A 19,087-nucleotide genomic window follows, 5' to 3' on the forward strand; every position below is an offset into this window, starting at 1 on the left:
GGATAGTCTTATTTTATATGCAGATTGTACAGAATAGTTTTGCTTGTTTGTTTGCATACTTGACCATAAAAAAGAATGTATTTGAAAAGAACTGTCCATAAAGGAAGAATCATTAAAAGTTATTAAGAGTGAAAATGCATTTTGTTGTTTAATTTTGCCTAATCATGCAGTTTGTATAGGCTTGGATTTTAGGTTTCCAATACCGTTGTAATTATAAATTAAGTAAAAAAGGTATGTTTCTAGTCCAAGCCAAGTAGAGTCTTGAGTAAGAATCCTATTTAAGCTATCCCTTGTGCTATCATCCTCCATTGTGAGTAAAACCATTATATCCTCTTACTTGTGGCCCTAATACCTGAGAAATGCTAGTTAACATGTACCTTACCTTCTTAACATATACATCTTCTTTGCCTTTTATCCTTTTCAAAATATATGTCCTTCATTGATTCTCTGTAAATTTCTAATCCTGCTACCAAGTAACTCTCATTTCACTTTTCAATCCTTCCATATATCCCTCGGAAACCCCTCTCACTAAATTTCAAAAATTAAAATTAAATAAAAATTTAAATTTAATATTATTAAAAGTCAAATTAAATAAAAAAAAACAGTGTTTGAGATGTGTTGTGCCATAAGTGGTCACACATTATACTCTCTTGTCCAAACAGATTTTTTTGCCAAAGGACATTGAAATAAGTCACTGGTCTGGTTTCAGTACTCTGTATTTTACCATCCTCTCAATACTGGAACCTCCCTGAGATGCCTCTCCTTCTATATCCTGGTATCTTGCTGTAGCCTTTGATTATTGTGATCCTTCAGCTTTGAATCTGCAGGACCTCCCCCATCATATGCTCCAGCAGCAGGATCTAGGCCCCCTACATATATGTAGTAGATGGGCAGCTTGATCTTCAGGTATCTCCCCTAAGAGTTCGTGTGCAGGCTGGCTCTGACATTTTGTCTACCACTGGATTGGTTTCTTTTCTCTGGGTTGCTTTGCATGGCTTCAGTAGAAGGTGATGCACATATTCCTGTTGTACATTGATATATCAGAAAGAGTTGGTGTCAATGGATGTTCTACACTACTGAGGTAAAGAAGAATGGAGGGAAAATCAGGTTGTAAAGATGGGACATGGAGGAAGGGACTGCAATCAGGATATACAGTAAATTAATTAGTGAAAATATTTATGTAAATGTGTTTATAAGAAAAGTAACAGCTACAGTATACCTGAGTAACATAAAACTGTACCGGAAATAGATTTGTCATAAAATAATGGAAAGCATACAAAATAAAATACATCAATTATGCATTATTACTTATGTATGTACATATACATATACAAATACATGTACATGTACAAGTACATTTATACCTTATGTACACACACATATATGTATATATACATGTATGTATATATACATGTGTGTATGTGCAATGTGCTTTAATATGACCAGCAATTCACATGATGTGAATATTTAATAATATAATAGTCTCACCACTATGAAACACAACCATTCTATACTGCAGAAATAGGGCTACAATGGAAAAAAACAATAAAAATCTAGGTAATCTTGATTTTTTAAAATTTCACTCTAGTTTTCTTGGATTACCATTATATGTGCAGAATATTGTTGGCTAAAACATCAATATCTAAATCAATATTTAAGAAGAAAGGAAAAGAACAGTAGAAAGAAATGATTAACTTACTTTAAACTACATTAAAAATCTCCCTTCCCAAATCTTCCTGAAATAGATCAATACATATTCTACTCCACTCCAGAAGAATGCAATCCTAGGGTTTCCTGTTAGAGAAATGATCCTTCTAAAGTATTCCCAATTGCTGAATTATGATTAGACATTTGTTCCCAAAGGCAAATTTCAGATCCCCTTACCTTTCTTAAGACGTCATTCCCAAATAATGAGATTCTTGAAGTACCCAATAATACATTTGGGGCTATGCGATGAGATAACCTGTAACTGTCTAAATTATTCATGGAGGAATCTTTTATTATTTCTAATACACATATGAGATGTTTTAATAGTATAAAGTTTGGTTCTGGAATCTGTTGCAAAAGGCTAAACAAAGAAAAAGGAGAATTTTAGGTTAGACCATCTTGAAAATAATGTAAGTTAGAAATCTAAGTACGAAGAACAAATAGGGTAAATGTTTTGTAGACTAACTCATAGTATAATCAGAATTCAAAAGAAGTTAGAATACATAGCTAGAGTAATACATAAAATGTTTTCTGCAAATCACTTTTCTGTACAGCATCATGGAAAAACATTTTTAAAATTATTTATGAATGTCAGTGTACTAGATGTATGACTGCTACCTACAAAAGCCAGAGGAACTTGGCAGGATCCCTGGTATCAGAATGAAGATTGTTGCAAACCATGTATGTCCTGTGTGTGAAAACATCCAGTGCTTACAAACAGCACACCAACTTTCTTGCCAGCCGGGGGACACATTTAACGTCTAATGTATTATAATTCCATGACACAGTCTTATAACAATCTAGAACATAAGGAGCAGAATCACACTCATGATTCTACTCAATGCCCTGGTATTAGAATGAATGAAGATTTTGAAGACCATGTGTGTTCTGTGTGTGAAAACGTCCAGTGTTTTTCAACAGCAAACGATCTTTACAACCATCATGGACTGGAGATATATTTAATATCAAATGTAGTATGAATCCATGGAACACTCTGGTGACATTCCAGAACATAAGGAGCAGTAAGCACACTAGTGATCCAACACAATACAATTATAAAAGTTTCTGCTACTGCAAGACTGAGATGCAGGGCACCTGGGATGCAATGGGAGCTCAAAGCTCTGGTTAAGTATGAAATCATTCTATGGAGTATCACACAGAAAAATGATTCAAAAAAGTCAAATCTCTACCTGACCTAGACGGCTCTACATAGTTATAGTTGAGAAAGAAGAATTCAGTAATAGATTCATGTTCTAATCAATGACATATATTGACCATGTGAAATATTCACAATACCATGATAACAATTCAAGGAAGCAAGTAACCCACAGGTATTATATGCACATACTTCTTTTAATTTGTTTCACACATGAATAATCCAATACTCTAGTCAGACCTGAACACAATGTGTTACATAGATTGTCTTCTTAATCATGACATTTATAAAGGAGAAGACTCCCAGGTAAGATTGCAGACATGGTTCAACACGCTAGCTTGAGAAAGCAGAATGTTTATAAAGTGACAATACATGTCTGAGTGAAGGAAACCTCTTGGCATAGATCATCATTGCTGCTTGCAATACTAGAAACACAAGTCTGTGTACCTTACAAAAGCACTGCTTCTAATTGGTGCAGTTCCCCAAGTGCTTACTGTATCATTACCTTTGAATGGCATTAATTTTTCCAGTCATAGTTCTTTCGTCTGTGATGCAAAGCCAATTTTCATATAAAGACAATGTTAGTAAGCTTCCATCAATGTTAACAATAAAATCCTTTTTTATTGAACATAAAACAAAAAAGTAATGGTCAATGCACATTGTAGATAGTACTTGAAAAACATTTTTTTTAAATTAGCAATTTAGACCAGTGATTCTTAACTTGTGGGTCATATTCATTAGGGGGTTACATATCATATATTTTCCATATCAGATATTCTATCCATTTTTCTTTATAATCATATCAGGAGCAAAATTTGAATTATGAAGAGAAGCAAAATGAAGTAATGGTTAAGAGTCACAAAACCGTGAGGTATTATATTAGTGTTACAGGATTAGGAAGGCTGAGAATCAGTGGTTGAGAGCCTACTTCCCTAAAAGATTCCCAAACTGACATCTCCCCAGAATCTTGGGTCAAATGTGGAACCTATATGCAGAATCTTGTGTTTTCTTCCCTAAGACTAGAATCAATGAATCAGAGTCCTAGTTGCTATAGCAATGAAATAAAACTACAGTCTGTTCAAATTGCCTCTCCTGGTTTCTAGTCTACACCACTCTTTGTAATCATAGATCTCCACTCCACTTCCCAGACCAAAGCTCTCTCTGCCTAAAGGAAGCCAGCTCCTACATGGAATATCCAGACAGGAGCCTATCATGAGTGCCCTCTGAGAGGCTCCATCTAGCAGCTGACTGAAATGGGATATGAAGAGCCATAGCCAACCATTGGATTTTATGGATCAATCAGGGACTTGTATGGAACAAATGAGGGAAGGATTCCACACCCTAAAGGAGATAGGAACTCCATAGTAAGAGCTACAGAATCAACTACCCAGGACCACTAGGAGATACCAAAGGCTGAATTAGCATCTAAAAAGCCTACAGGAGCTGCAGCATGACCTACTGCACATTTACAGCAATCTAAAGCTTAGTCTCCATGTGAGTCCCCCAACATGTGGAGCAGGGCTATCTGCAAGCTCTTGACTTGAAAACCCTTCCCCAACTGGCCTTAGGGGAGAAGATGTGCTAACCCTGAACAGAGTTGGGGTGCTAGGGTAGTAGCAGGGGCCCGTAACTGGCTCAGAGAAGGAAAGAGACTTTGTGATGAGAGAATGGGGGGTCATCATAGGAGACATAAAATGAACAAATAAATAAATGTAAAGTAATAATAATTATAATAATAATGATGATGATGATAGTAACTAATAAAACAAATGAACAAAACAAAGAAACAAAAAAAATTCTCTTCTTGGAAATAGGCAACTATGAAAAGATAGAAGCACCAGAAATTACCTGATCCTGATTGTATAATTTTGTGAATCTGTATAGTACACACAGAGTAAAACTGTAATATACATGTAGACCTATGCTTACAGACCACTTGGAATAGCGAGGAAATTTCTTATATGTTTTCCAAGTGAGAAAGTCTTAGTATCATAACATTTTCTTAAAATTGGTAAATATTCAACAATATAAATTAAGTTGAAAGCAACAGTTTGTCTGAAGAAAAGAAACTGTCTTTGTTCATAAAATACCACAGTTAACTTTAGTGTTGTACTAAGGGTAACAAGTCAAAATTGGAAGAATCCCAGGTGTTCTTGTACCTGTAAATTGCTTTGAATGCACATGGCTACCTTCAGTCACTGATCTTGTCTTTTCTCCCCATGATGTGTTCCCATGTTTCTGGCAATTTGAACCAGACACCCTTGGCAAGCTCAAGAGCTAAGGAGGAATCATTGTGTACCTTTGCCCAATGTTATTAAGCATAGTTAATCCCTGAACACTATCTTTTCTCTTGATGTCTGGGCCATAGGTTCACAGTCTTCTGAGAGGTGAATTCAGATCAAGGCCCAAGCAGAAATAAAAGAATGATATTTGCTCTAGAGTCACTGCAGCTCCTGGCAGATTAAGAGTGATAGACAGGTTAAATGTAGCCTAGGTTAACCCTTGACTACTTGACATGGAAGTAGAATGTCAATATCTGGAAAAAGTGAAAGCGCTGGGTTTTTTTGTTTTTTGTTTTTTTTTTTTTGTTTTTGTTTTTGATTGAGAAGGAAAACAATTTTGTTTATCTACTGGACAGAGGGCAATATCAAACATTGATAGCCTATTGTAGGTCAGTGGTGGACTAGCCATTTTGAATTGTTATTTGAGAGGGATATTTTTTGGTAAGTATTTACGACATGAATTTTGTAAAACACACTTTTATCACTATTATTACTTGTCCTGCTATTACTTCACAATATATGGTCAGAGGTGAATCGGTGGGAATATGTGTAATGCCAAACTAAATCCAATCTGATATATGAGGATGTTAACTTCCAACAGAAGCTGTTCACTGTGCCTTTGGGATGAATCTTGTGACATTCTAAACTTTGTCATACATTTACTTGCCATGTGTCTTATCAAGAGATCATGTGTCCATAGTTCCGGGAAACACAGATGCTATAACAAGCAAGCATTCTTCATTCCAATTAATATATTGTTCAGTGTCTGTCTTATCCCTCAGGGACCAGTGTGAATATTCAGATAAAGTTAAATTGCAGGTTTGTTTTTTGATTGGGAATGAAAACAATTTCATGTATCTACTGTAGAGAGGGCAATATCCAACATCGAACACCAATTGTTGGTCAGTAGTGAACTAGCCATTTTGAGCTGTTATTTCTGAAGGACATTTTTTGTAAGTGTTATTGAAACATATGCTTTGTGAAGCACACTTTTACCACTAATATAACTTGTTCCACTATTACTTCACATCGTATGGTCAGAGGTGAAATCAGCAGGAACTTTTGTAAGGCCAAACTAAAGCTCATCTGATATATGAGGATGTTAACTTCCAACAGATGATGTTCACCTGTGTCTTTGTGATGACTCTTTGAGGTTGTCAGCCTTTTTACCTGCTATGCCTCTTATCAAGAGGACATGTGTTCATAGCTCCAGGAAACAGACACCATTATGTAATCTCAAGGACAGAAAAGGACATATGCATCTCTATAGGGATGTTAATGTTGATGATGTAAAAACCTTCCTTACCTTTAAAACGGATGCTATTACAAGAACGCATTCCTTGTCCCAGTCAATTTGTTGTTCATTGTCAAGCCTATACCTCAGGGACCAGTGTGATTCTTTAGGTAGACTTTTGAATATGTGATCCGATTCTGGACCTTTCTCTGCAATTATGGATAACATATCCTGTGTGGGATACGGATAAGCTTGTATTATTAGACATCCACATCTGAAGCACAAATATGCCTTTTATTGTGAACCTGAGCAAGGACAGTTTTGGGTGCACAATAATAACTGAGAGGAATAAGTCATTGAACTTTTTTCTGTTTTAGCTTCCAATTACATTTTCTTCACTTATCCACTTTCCCCCAATTTGTAACATCATGGTTTTATTTGGACTTCTGTTCCCCAAAGCATTTTGGTAAATGGTCCTGTATTACTTTTTGTTTCCTTCTATGAATATCTTTCTCAAGCACGGCATTCTAAGTAAATATTGGAATATTTCCCTTCTAGAGATAAATCAGTATATTACTTCCTGTCTGTCCTGGCCTCTATTATGTATCCTAAGTTTTGTATTTTTATAAATATTTTTTCACTATATTTCTGAGACTTTTTTTCCTTTTTCTGTAACTTTTTTTAAACTATGTCTAAAGATGCTGTCACATTTAAGAACCCAATATTTGTCAATCATTCTTCCATAACTTTACTCCATAAAAATGACTACCACACACAGATTTACTCCATATTTTTCTCTATTTCAATTGATTGCATGATTAAAAATATAGTCACCAGAAATTTCTGCTCTAAAATACCTAAGAAATGGGCAGTAATGCTCATGTGTCTGACATGGTAAATTTGTTCACACATAAATTCCTAGCTCAGTTATAGTTCTAAAATAGATGTGGACAGTAAATATATATTTCCAAAGAAATTTAGTAACTAGTTTAAAATAGATTAAGCAATATTAGGCAGCTTTTAAATATAGTCTACTATATAAGAAAAGATGTTACTATATAGCAAAAACAATACATACATCTATTTCATCGATAATGTAAAGTAAAAGTCTATAGTTATTTTTAATTATAAAAGATCGAGTAATCTCAGAGGCAATGATATTAAGGGATTGACTCCAGAATAATATGGCGTCATAAAGAAGCCGGAAGACTTTACAGTTGGTTAATCAGCAGGGTCCTTCCATAGACCCATTTCCTCCAACAAGCTGGTGGGTTAGGATCTTTGATGCAATCAGTGTAAAACGTGGGAATACTACTTCTTTTTCTTTTGTATTTTTGATTTCTTTCAATTGCATGACTCAAACTTCAGTGGAAATTATTTCTACTTTAAAATGATCTTACCCTCATGGATAGGTTATCTAAACATTAGTCTGCTTGATTAAATAACTTACTTAGAACAAAGGTGCTGTAGAAACCCAAAATGATACTCACAACTATTGGAGCAGGCAACTTTTTGTCTTTAAAAAGACTTGTAAGAGATTTGCCAAACAGACATTTCTTCTTTGCTTGTGGTGGATTAAGAGATGGTACTGTTGGGTTAGTATATATATTGACTTCGTGTTTTTGTGAATCTATGAAAGAAGGGAAATCAATGCTGTAAATGAACTCATTTAGCCCTCATTTAGCCCTAGCATAGCCTTTTCCTTTTACTGCCTGCATGCCTTATGCAATATCACAAACACACAGAAAATAACTAATTAGTATTATAACATTTGTAACAATCTTACTTCATAAGGTACTGGATATATAGTTGTATATGGCCAATACTTCATGTATAAAGAGTAAGTTCTCGTATTTGCCTTGAAAGCTATGCCTATAGGTATTAGAATCAAACACTCATGTAGTACCAATCTTTTCATCTCCTTATGTGACTTTCTGACTGCCGTGGACAACAGTAAAGTACCAGCAGTATCTGTCCTTCACAACACAATTTGCCTGAGTGCATTTCTGTTACAGTCCTTGGCTTTCTCCACTGATCTGTGAGTTCAAATCTGAGATCATAGTGTCTATGTCAACCATATGGGTATATTATGCTATATTTTCAGATTTTCTTAAGAGACTAGCATGGTGGCACATGCCTTTATTCCCAGATCTCAGGAAGCAGAGCCAAGTGGATCTCTGTAAGTTTGAGGTCAGTTTGGTACACCGAGCAAGTTCCATGACAACCAGAGCTGTTACATAAAGAAAATCCAATTTGCTATTAAGTTGTTATTTTCTTTATTTTAAAAATCTATGTTAAGATTCAATATATCACTGTAAGCATCATTTCTTTACATTCCTTAATTACTTAATCTCATTTCTGGGTTTAATCTCTAACATAAACTCAGGACCAGTGGAAAGAGGTACTAAAATTTGGAAGCAAATTCTAACAATAGGATAATATCTATAATACATAGGTGAATTTATCCCTCACATGGTTTAGTAAATCCTTCATTGTTGTTTGTTATAAATCATATTTTCAGTGCTCAATGATTTAACTTTAAGTTATGGTAGTAGAACAACTATACATACCTATAATGCCCTCATAGGGAAGAAGAGCAGCTGAATTTCTCCGCAGTGTATTATAGCCAGGAGTGCATGTCCTGCCACTGGGGGAGCTGCTGAGTCCATGTTTGGTTTCCTTCACGTTCCCACTATTTGTTGGAGTACTCTGGGAACACGAGGACTTTGCTCCGGGACGATGATATAGTGATGTTCCCTGCCACACTGCAGCCAAGTCCTCGCCAAAAAACTGTGGCGAATTTTCGATCATAAACTTCAGTAGAGAAATCTGTGACAAAACAGGGCAAACACAGAGGGTCTATGTTATTTTGAATGGTTGCAAAATCACATTTTACTTCTTAGTCTTGGAGGCTAAAATATGCAGTTCAAAATTCTGAGAAAAAGTTAGCTTTTATAAAATATAGGGTCAGGCATTTGTCAGAAATTTAAAAAATTGTGAGATCAGATGTTCAAGTGTGATCATCACAGTGCAATGTTACATAAGAGGATGATTTCCAGTTTTTCCATTGTGATGGCCACTATGTGATACATACTGTCAACTGAAAAACTTTGGTTACATTTGACACATATGTGGGTGAGCAAGATTATAAGGATGCTTATAGAAAGGCAGAGCTAAGGAGGGAAGATAGCCTCTGAAAATGGGTACCATCCTACTGAAAGTTCTCATGGGCTGTCTAAAAAGCAAGAGACAAGCAAACCCATCTGTGCATTAACATTCATGTGTCTCAATGCAGTGCAATGTTAACAGCTGCATCAATATATCACTGTAGGTGCCATTTCTTCACATATCTTTAATTAATTACATAATCTTAATACAGTGATGACTCAGTGCAGATGCAATGGTAACATCTTGATCTTATGGTTCATTATATTGGGAGGTATTTGAAATAAGGTCAACTGGGAGGAAACGGGATAATTATGTATCTTCAATGGCAAGTACTTTGGAGCCCTGTCTTCTCCTCATCTTTGATTCTACACAATATGAGGAATATTATTTTTTCTCAGTTGAGCTGTTTTACAATATGTTCCTTACAGGTCCAAGGAAATTGTTCAATTAATAATGGATCAGAAACTCAAATACTTAAGTCAAAATAACCATTTGATCACTGTACTGCATAAGTTTTGGTAGTTTATTATAGTACTTGAAAGGTGGCTAACATAGAAAAGTATACTCAATAATTTCTCTAAACCAATAAAAACCAGCATCCTGAGGCCAATGGTATTTTACTTACATTAATCAGGAGTCTTAAGGACCATATCTAATAAAAATATTCCAAATTGCATTGCCATTTTTTGTTAGGGAAACCACCTTGAAAACAAGTAGAATTTCACAGGTTCTATACTGATTATGTCAGAATTAAGACTTGATTGCTGAACCCAGTACCCAGGATTGTTTTTTGTATCATTCAACAGCATTTGTTCTCACTGGGACAGTCTAAGGTTATTCTAAATAACAAAGACAAAAGACTGAGTCACTGAGCTCAAATACCCATTTATATTTTACTTAAAACGCACCAATTATTCCTTCCCTCCAGAAGAACAACTTTCAAAGCTGTACTTACTTTACAAAATGAAACAAAACCAAAACCAAAACAATCAACAACAACAACCACAAAATAACCCAGATTCTCAGGATAATCATGTTTTTCTGTCTCATTGTAAAGGCTTATACACGCTAGGAGTAAAGTTCTTATCTAATTACCTTTTTGGCAATATCATTTATCTCTCCATTATTGCAGAAGCTCGGCACAAATAAGAGACATGGGGCTAACCCAACAGATAGGTGGTAAGAAGACATTTTATTAATGGAAGAGTGATTTTTAATTTCATATAATATACGAAAAAGTTGCCTCAGAAGAGCCGCATTTTCAGGTGGCATTTTATCTAAAAGACTGAACACAGAGACAGTTATTTTAAAACAAATATACTCAATTTGTAAATATTAAGGGAATGGAGTAATCATATCATATGCAGGATGCTCTGAAAATAAAATGAAAGAATTTGTACTCAAATTATTGCTTGAAACATTTACCCAATTCAGAAAAAAAGACAAATCTAATTGGAATATGAAAGTAAGATTATAAACCTGAGCTACTGTAATTCCCACTGTAACTCAAACTCTTTTGAAAGTGTCTTTTGGGGTTGGGGATTTAGCTCAGTGCTAGAGCGCTTGCCTAGCAAGCGCAAGGCCCTGGGTTCGGTCCCCAGCTCCGAAAAAAAAAAAAAGTGTCTTTCGTGTTTGTGAATAATTGAAACCTTTTGCTGTCTGTCAGTGTTCTTAGTAAATATTTCTGTGATATATAATCTCTAATATGTGTAAGCAAATGTTCCTTCTATTTTGTTGATGTTGTTCACAGTTTGCCAACTATTACCTCTGCACTGCGGCTAATTTCTCTTCATCGTTGACGTTTTCGGTTACAGCAATCCACTCATCATATAGTTTTGAAGTCATTAGACTTCCCTCGATGTTTTGGAGGAAGTCCTTATAAAGAGAGGAAAAATATTTTTGTGGAAATAATTAAACATGGAAATTATTCAAAGTACATTCACCAGTAAATTTCAGTTTAGTTCCAACTTTCTTCACAGTTCCCCAAATTTCCCCTAGTTACAACATTCCATGATATGTGGGCCCAGTAAGTTTCATCTATTCAAGCTAGAGACCAAAGAGTAAATTTTCAGATTTACTTGGACTATAGAAAAATCTTTCCTTAGCTCAGCATGCCTCTAATGGACAGCTGAGCAAACTAGCCCATATAAGCGATCGATAGTTCAGTTTGAATACTATTTTTAAATAATAGAAACATACAACTATGATAACCACAATAAAGACAACCATAGGAAGTTATTATCTGATTTCTCAGGAGCATAAAGGGACGTCTGGTACTGGAAGCATGGAGGCACATGTGGTCATGGTTCTTAGAGAATGTCCTAATGTTCACTAAACAAGTGTAACTCCTAACTCTATTATGTTTAACTTAATGTTCACAGATATTATAGCCCTTACCCATCAGAAAAGGCTCTCTTTTAAATGAATGGAGACTATTACTGAAAACCACAGTCATTTAAGGTACAAAAAGCAAAATATCCTGTGGCTCTCAGCCCCAGTTTATACATATACATAATAACTCCTGAACTGTGGACTCTGACCATAGGTTGGGATATTCAGAAAAATTTTACACCAGAGAATAGGGACATTTGCTTTAAGATCGGATCTCCTAGAAATGAGGGGAGGGTTCACTTTTAATAGTCCAACAATTGCATTGCTTAGACAATTTCTGAACAAACCATCATCCAGGTTATTAACAGAGGAGGCTTTGAGCATATCATATTTCTCTCATATGTATCTACTGTCACTCAAGGGAATGCAAAATGAAGACAACTACTCCCAGAGACACAGAGGAATCCTGAGGTGGATGATGGAAGGACATTCCCTACCTTAAAGATCCACGCCACTACATGAACTGATTGCTTCTCGATATCCACCTCTTCTCCCGAATCCAATTTGTCCTTTACTGTTTGGAACAAAGTTGTACTTGGAGGTTCTATAAAGACACCCTTGGTTGTGGGACCTTTCTTTTTTAGTACGTACAGCATGTCCTGAGAAGAAGAAAGAGAAATACCTGTTAGGCTTCACACAGCACAGAGCACTAGTTGCTCCTTGGGAACCAGACCAATGGTGTGCACAGGTGCAGTGCAAGTGCTGGCATGGACAGAGAGGATCTCAGCTGGTTTTGTGCTGCAATCTTTTGTTGTACACATCCCACCCTAATGTTAACCCTTAAAGATCACGCAACTTTTCTTTATATCAGATTTTCCAAAATAGTTAAGGGATTAAATCCAACTTTTCCAATAGATGGTTTCTGAATAGCCCTCTCTCATCTTCCTATTGGAAAGCTAATGATTTGAGACACAATTTTTACTTGACATGGTGATAGAAGTGAAGGAGTGAGGTATTTAAGAAGCAGGATTTTTTTAGGAGAGCCAGAGAAAAGCCATGTGAGACATACCAGGATTGCTGAGGGCAGGTCGCCATCCTGACAAATGGAGCTGAGTTCTCTTCCAAACAGTTTTCCTCCCTTTTTAACTTGTGGGATGGTGCATACTTTGTCCTGGTGGGGCACAGAGGCCCCATCCAACTGCCATGTTACAGAACTTCTTTGTTTCTTAAAAGTTATTTTCTTCATATCTGAGCAGGAGATGAGATCATTACATGGGATAGTATAATTTATAGATTTGTTACAAAACAAAATTTCAATTGCAAAATGTCCCTATTATAATGGGTTAATCATCCTGTTGTGTTTATGCAACCTTCTTCCCATATGCCCTACACTGTTACCAATCTTAGTGATGTCTCTAAGACATGGTCTTGTGTTCTGTAGTGGGAATTCTCACAAGATGATGCTGTCTAACTCCATACTGTATCATGAAATACTAGATACATTAGTTGAATAAGCTCCCTGAACTATGTACAGGTTGTTGCTTCAATAGTTACATCCATTTTCATAGCCTCCCTCACTTTTATTCTTATTTAAAAATTTTCTATTTTTTTTCAAATGTCATAGTGAAGGTCTTTTATCCTTAGTTTTCTTGTTCAGCATTTTGAAGACCATTGTTAAGTTTATTTCAACAGCAGCATTTCCCCTCCTGAGAAAATATACATGACTATACACTATAGTGTAAGTTCACAGCTGAAATTAAAGTTTCTTTTTCCCTTCTGAGTTTTCTTTTATATTGGACTATAATACAATTTTAAATATGTTACTTAAAACAAATAAATTAAAAGTAAACAAATGAGTCATATAAAACAATATAAAATAGTCTTCTTCACTGGAGAACATATTGTCTGCCTGGCTAATGCAAAATTATGAGGACTGAAATCACAAATATTATATAGATTGACAAAGCTATCTGAGTGAGCGTTTGTGTGTATGTGTGTGCATGTGTCTGTGTGTGTGTGTGTGTGTGTGTGTGTATATATATATATATATATATATATATATATATATATATATATATGCATACCCATGGACAAAGACTGGAGCAGAGCCTGAAGGAAAGGTCAGCCAAAGATTGCCTCATCTTCTGGTCCATCCCATGCATAGACACCAAACCATGACAGTGTTGATGGTATAATGCTATGCTTGCGGACAGGAACCTGACAGCGTTGTCCTCTGAGAGGGTCTACTGGCTTCTGACTCAGAGAGATGCAGATACTCTCAGCCAACCACATGACTGAGTCCTGGGACCCCAATGAAAGAGTTAGGGGAAGGAATGAAGGAGAAGAAAGAGATAGCAATCCCATAGGAAGAACGATAATATTAATTAACTTGACCCCTCAGAGCTCCCAGGATCTTAGCCAACAGCCCAAGAGCATACATTGCCAGTCTGCAGTCCCTGCTACACATATAACAGACGGCTGTCTTGTCTAGCCTCAGTGGGAGGGGATGTTCTTTTTCCTGTGGAGGCTTAATGCCTCAAAGAAGGGGGATGCATGAGGGGTAAGGTGGGACCAGCTAAGTTGGTGGGAGAGCACCCTCTTAGAGGCAAAGGGGAAGAGGGATGAGGTGGGGTATTCTTGGTAGGGGGACCAGGAAGGGGACAACATTTCAAATGTAAATATAATAATTAATAAAAAATTAAAAAAGCAAAATTTAAAAGAAATCAATTGTATAAGTGGGAGGTTTACAAGAAAGGATATTAAGGAGAAGTAATAAAAGAATTCTATCATTTGAAAAAATAATTCAAAAGGCCCAGTCTATCAATGTTAAGGCCATTTAAAATCTAGATATAGGTCTAAAAGATATTTGTTATATGGGTTGAAATGAGATTAGAGACTGGGCTACAAACCTAAGGTGATTTCTATTCAAGCCTGCAACAGATTATCTTCAATCCCATACATCTAGTATTTCTATGTAGATTTCATTGCAATAGTTTGTCAAAATGTAGTTCATAAGTAAATTTGTGCTCTAGTCATGAAACCACTTGATGGGCAACATATCAGGATCCATGTCTTATACTTGCTATTCACAGTGTCTTGACATACCAGTTTATGGCAAATATCTGCCTGGAAAAAATGAATTGTTCTCCCTATAACCAAGACTAGTCTTCACATCAGAATTTTGAGTTCTCTTAATATGGACCTGAAACATATTGTTTTAATGTGTTATTTTGTTTTTCTTTTTTACAGTGCCCGTTTCCTAAGCAAGAAAATGATAGCATGCTGTGATATTTTATGACAAATTAATAGGAACTGAGAAAAGCCACCTGAAGGAAAGTGGCGGACTCACTTTTTTGCTGCTGGCTTCTTGCTGAGTTTCTGGGCTTTAAGATGAATTTCCAATGTACATCAGCATTTAGATATTTCATGAGTATCCCAGGAAGATAAGAAATATCTTTAAAATTTTTTAAGTCCCGTGAACTGAAGTTCTTTTGAATATTTATCATTATAATATCATGTGTATACTCATGCCCTATGAGAAAAAAACATGAATTGTAACTAATGTAATTGAATATGGGCATCCCTTCTGATACAATTTAGAATGCTTTGCTGTATTTCTCTTCCTCCTCGTCCTCCTTGTCCTCCTCGTCCTAGTCCTCATCCTCGCCCTCCTCTTCCTCCTCCTCCTCTTCTTCCTCCTCTTCCTCCTCTTTCTCTTCTCTTTCCTCCTATTCCTCCTCCTTCAGGATAATGTAGACTGTACACACTAGAACATTAGAACCCTTACAGGGATACTATAATAAATTAAGCTGAGAACTCTAAAAATAATGTGGAGGAATTTTTCAGTGTATTACTCTGTTTAAAGAATATAGACCTAAGAGTGCACTGTGTAGGGGAACTTTTCCTGTATTCTTCTCTAACCGTTTTAAGACACGCTTGTTGGAGTATTAATAACAATAATATTTTTATATCATAAGAATACTACTTCACTTCTCTAGCTTTATATTAATCAATTTAAATATTTCACATTGCATATATAAAATAAAATATGAGCATTAATTGTCTTCACAAAGTTAACTGTGATATCCTACACTAGCAACTTAAAAGCACAATGAAACAACTAGATCAAAAAGAAGAAAACACACCATAGAGAAGCAGATAGCAGGAAATAATATTAGGTCTGAAATCAGTAAGAAACAGAATCCATAAAACCAGGATCTTCTTTGAGAAAATCAACAAGACACATTAACCTAAACTAAAAGTTCAGAAATATTATGCAAATTAACAAAATCAGAAATGAAGAGGGATAAATAATGGAAATTGATGAAATTAAAAAAAATCATCAGGTTTTACTACAAAAGATTATATTTGACAAAATTTGAAAATCTATATGAAATAGATGATTTTCTAGAAAGATATCACATACCAAAATTAAATCAAGATCAGATAAACTGATCAGTCCCATAAATCCTAAGAAAATAGAAGAATTCATTAAAAACAACCAACAACAATAACAGTAACAAAAAACCCAGGGCACGATGGTTTTAGTGCATAATTCTACCAGACATTCAAATAAGAGCCAAAACTCCTTAAACTATTCTCAAAATAGAAACAAAACTAAAGAACTTGGTGATGAGATTGTAGAGAAACAGGAATGCTCCTCCATTGCTGGTGGGATGGCAAACTTCTACCACCACTCTGGAAATCAATCTGGCTGTTCCTCAGCAAACAGGAAATAGTTGTACCTGAAGACCCTGATATACTGGTCCTGGGTATATACCCAAGAGATGTTCCACAGTACCACAAAGACACAAGCTCCACTATGTTAATAGCAGCCTTATTTGTAATAAGAAGCAAACCTGATGCCCTTCAACCAATGAATGGATACAGAAAATATGGTTTACTTACACAATGGAATACTATTCAGCTACTAAAACAAAGGACATCGTGAATTTTACAGGCAATTGCATGGACCTAGAAAATATTCTGAGTGAGCTAACTCAGACTCCAAAGGACATGAATTGTATATACTCACTTATAAGTGATACTTGTCAAAATGTACAGAATATCCATGACACTGAAAGTTAAACCATAAGGAAAGCCTAAGTAAGGATGCTTCAATCCCACTTAGCAGAGGGAAATAAATAACCATGGGAGGCAGACAGAGGGAGAGATTATGTGTGAGAGTGGAATGGGAGGAGAACAGGTCAGGATCAGGTATGGGGGAGACATGAGAGAGGCCAAGGGACCCAGGAGAATGAATGGAAATTTACAACTTTTGGGGTTAGTGGGAACCTCTAGAATATCCCAGAGACATGGGATAGGGGTGCTCCCAAGAGTCAAGGTAGGAAATTTTGCCAAAACGCCAAATCATGTAGATGTGAAATTTGAAGAGACCACTTTTTAATCAAACAGGACACCTGTGGATGGACAGGGACACTAACACGCCTACAAAACTTTCAACCTCAAATTGCTCCTATCTAAATGTAGTGCAGGACAAACTGGAATAGAGTCTGAAGCAGTGACCAGTCAGTGACAGGTTCAACTTGGGATCCATCCCATGATTAGGCACCAATCCCAAACATTATTACTGATGCAATGTTGTGTTTGCAGCCAATAGCCTAGCATGGTTGTCCTCTGAGACGCCTGCAAGCAGCTGACTAAAACAGGTGTAGATATTACATCTAACCATTGGACTGAGGTCGACAGCCCCTATGGAAAAGTTGGGAGAATTGAAAAACTGAAAGGATTGGAAACATCATAGAAAGACCAGCAATATCAACCTGGACCCATGGGAGCTATCAGAGACTGAGCCACCAAATAAAGAGCATACATGGGCTATTCAGAGACCACAGGTACCTATGTAAGAGAGTGTTTTCTTATCTGGCACTAGTGGGAGAGCATTCTCTTAAATCTGTTGAGACTTATGTCACTTGTATAAAGGTCAACTTTATGTGTTAGAGCTTCAAATTTTCAGTACTTTTTAAAAGATAATCTTTGCAAGCATACTTGGTGATTTCAAAATTTTAATTCTTATTCTAACTTTTTTGATAATTTTATTACTATTATTTATTTGGCAATAATCTAGTGAGAAATAAAAGAAGGCAACAAAGGGAATAGCTGTAATTAAGTCAGGTTGTCTCCAAATTTCAGAATATGATCTCACATTCAGTTACATAATTACTGGTCATAGGAGATGAGAACCGAATATTTTACATGGAATCGGAGAAATGGCTACATTTCGAATGTTCATTACAAAACAATCTACATATTTTGGAATAAATAAAAAATTGAAGATTTTACATTTTAGATTTAAACTTGTTTCTGTGTGTATGTCTTTTGCTCACATATATACCTGTTTACCATGTTAGACTTGGTATTTGTGCAGGTCAAAGGTGGGAATTAGATCCCCTGAAACTGGAGTTATAGATGGTTGTGAGCTACCATGTGAGTGATGGAAACCCTTGAGATATATAGCTAGGAGGATTTTCTGCAGCGATTGCCAAATGATTTTTTAAATTATTTTCTCCAAAAACAATATTTCTAGAGTTTTGTTTTGTCTGCCTTATCAGGAAAATTCTGTTTCTCAAACGGAAAGCACAGAAAAATTCCTGTCATTTTAAGGCTGTTGCTTATGAGATACTAAATTATGTCTGAAGGTTATTTTAGTTATTAATTATGATTTAAATGAATGAAATTATATTTAAGTCATTTTGTTTTACTGTTTATTTAAGTTTAAGTCTAAATAATGAAAATATTGACAATTCAACAAACTCAGCTAGTCCCTCCTTAGATTTCCCTGTTATTACCTTGGAGTGCTTTTGGAGCTTCCCGAGGGCCAGGACAGAACCACAGTTGGTAACCTTCAGTGCCCTGGAAGACAAAAAAGAACCAACCATCACAAATAAACTGATATCAGTCTCTTGAAGAGTCTAGCAATTTCCTTTATTTACCATTTCTAGCTCTCTAACAGGGAAATTATTTAGACCAGTGTTAAGGATATTTCTTCTGACCACAGGTTTGAGTAAACAGGACAGATTTCAGGAGAAAATCTTTGGGTATTTGTCTTTCCTCTTGGGGAGAGCCTTGGTCTATTGATCCACAATAAAATAAGATGTTGCATTCAGCCATTACCACTAACCAAGACAAATAGTATTATGAAATTTCTTACATCTGTGCAGACTGTGTGTGGTGTATTGAACTTTGACT

At 35.8% G+C, this 19,087-nt stretch overlaps 1 protein-coding gene across 7 annotated transcripts in view; it reads right to left on the reverse strand.

Annotated features, from left to right (window-relative positions):
• Tgap1l1 (GTPase activating protein testicular GAP1 like 1) overlaps positions 1-19,087 on the reverse strand; it is a 135,231-nt gene that overhangs the window by 96,238 nt on the left and 19,906 nt on the right. For all 7 annotated transcript variants that reach the window (XM_039103586.2, XM_039103587.2, XM_039103588.2 and 4 more), the window contains 11 exons: positions 18,688-18,751; positions 15,228-15,410; positions 12,948-13,126; positions 12,376-12,537; positions 11,313-11,422; positions 10,643-10,832; positions 8,950-9,208; positions 7,870-8,009; positions 6,452-6,610; positions 3,369-3,478; positions 1,885-2,068 (listed from right to left, as the gene is read on the reverse strand). In XM_039103586.2, coding sequence (XP_038959514.1) covers positions 1,885-2,068; positions 3,369-3,478; positions 6,452-6,610; positions 7,870-8,009; positions 8,950-9,208; positions 10,643-10,832; positions 11,313-11,422; positions 12,376-12,537; positions 12,948-13,126; positions 15,228-15,410; positions 18,688-18,751 — 1,740 coding nt within the window. The remainder of the gene's footprint in view (positions 1-1,884; positions 2,069-3,368; positions 3,479-6,451; positions 6,611-7,869; positions 8,010-8,949; positions 9,209-10,642; positions 10,833-11,312; positions 11,423-12,375; positions 12,538-12,947; positions 13,127-15,227; positions 15,411-18,687; positions 18,752-19,087) is intronic.

Source organism: Rattus norvegicus, chromosome 2, assembly GCF_036323735.1.
Source record: "Rattus norvegicus strain BN/NHsdMcwi chromosome 2, GRCr8, whole genome shotgun sequence".
NCBI lineage: Eukaryota > Metazoa > Chordata > Mammalia > Rodentia > Muridae > Rattus > Rattus norvegicus.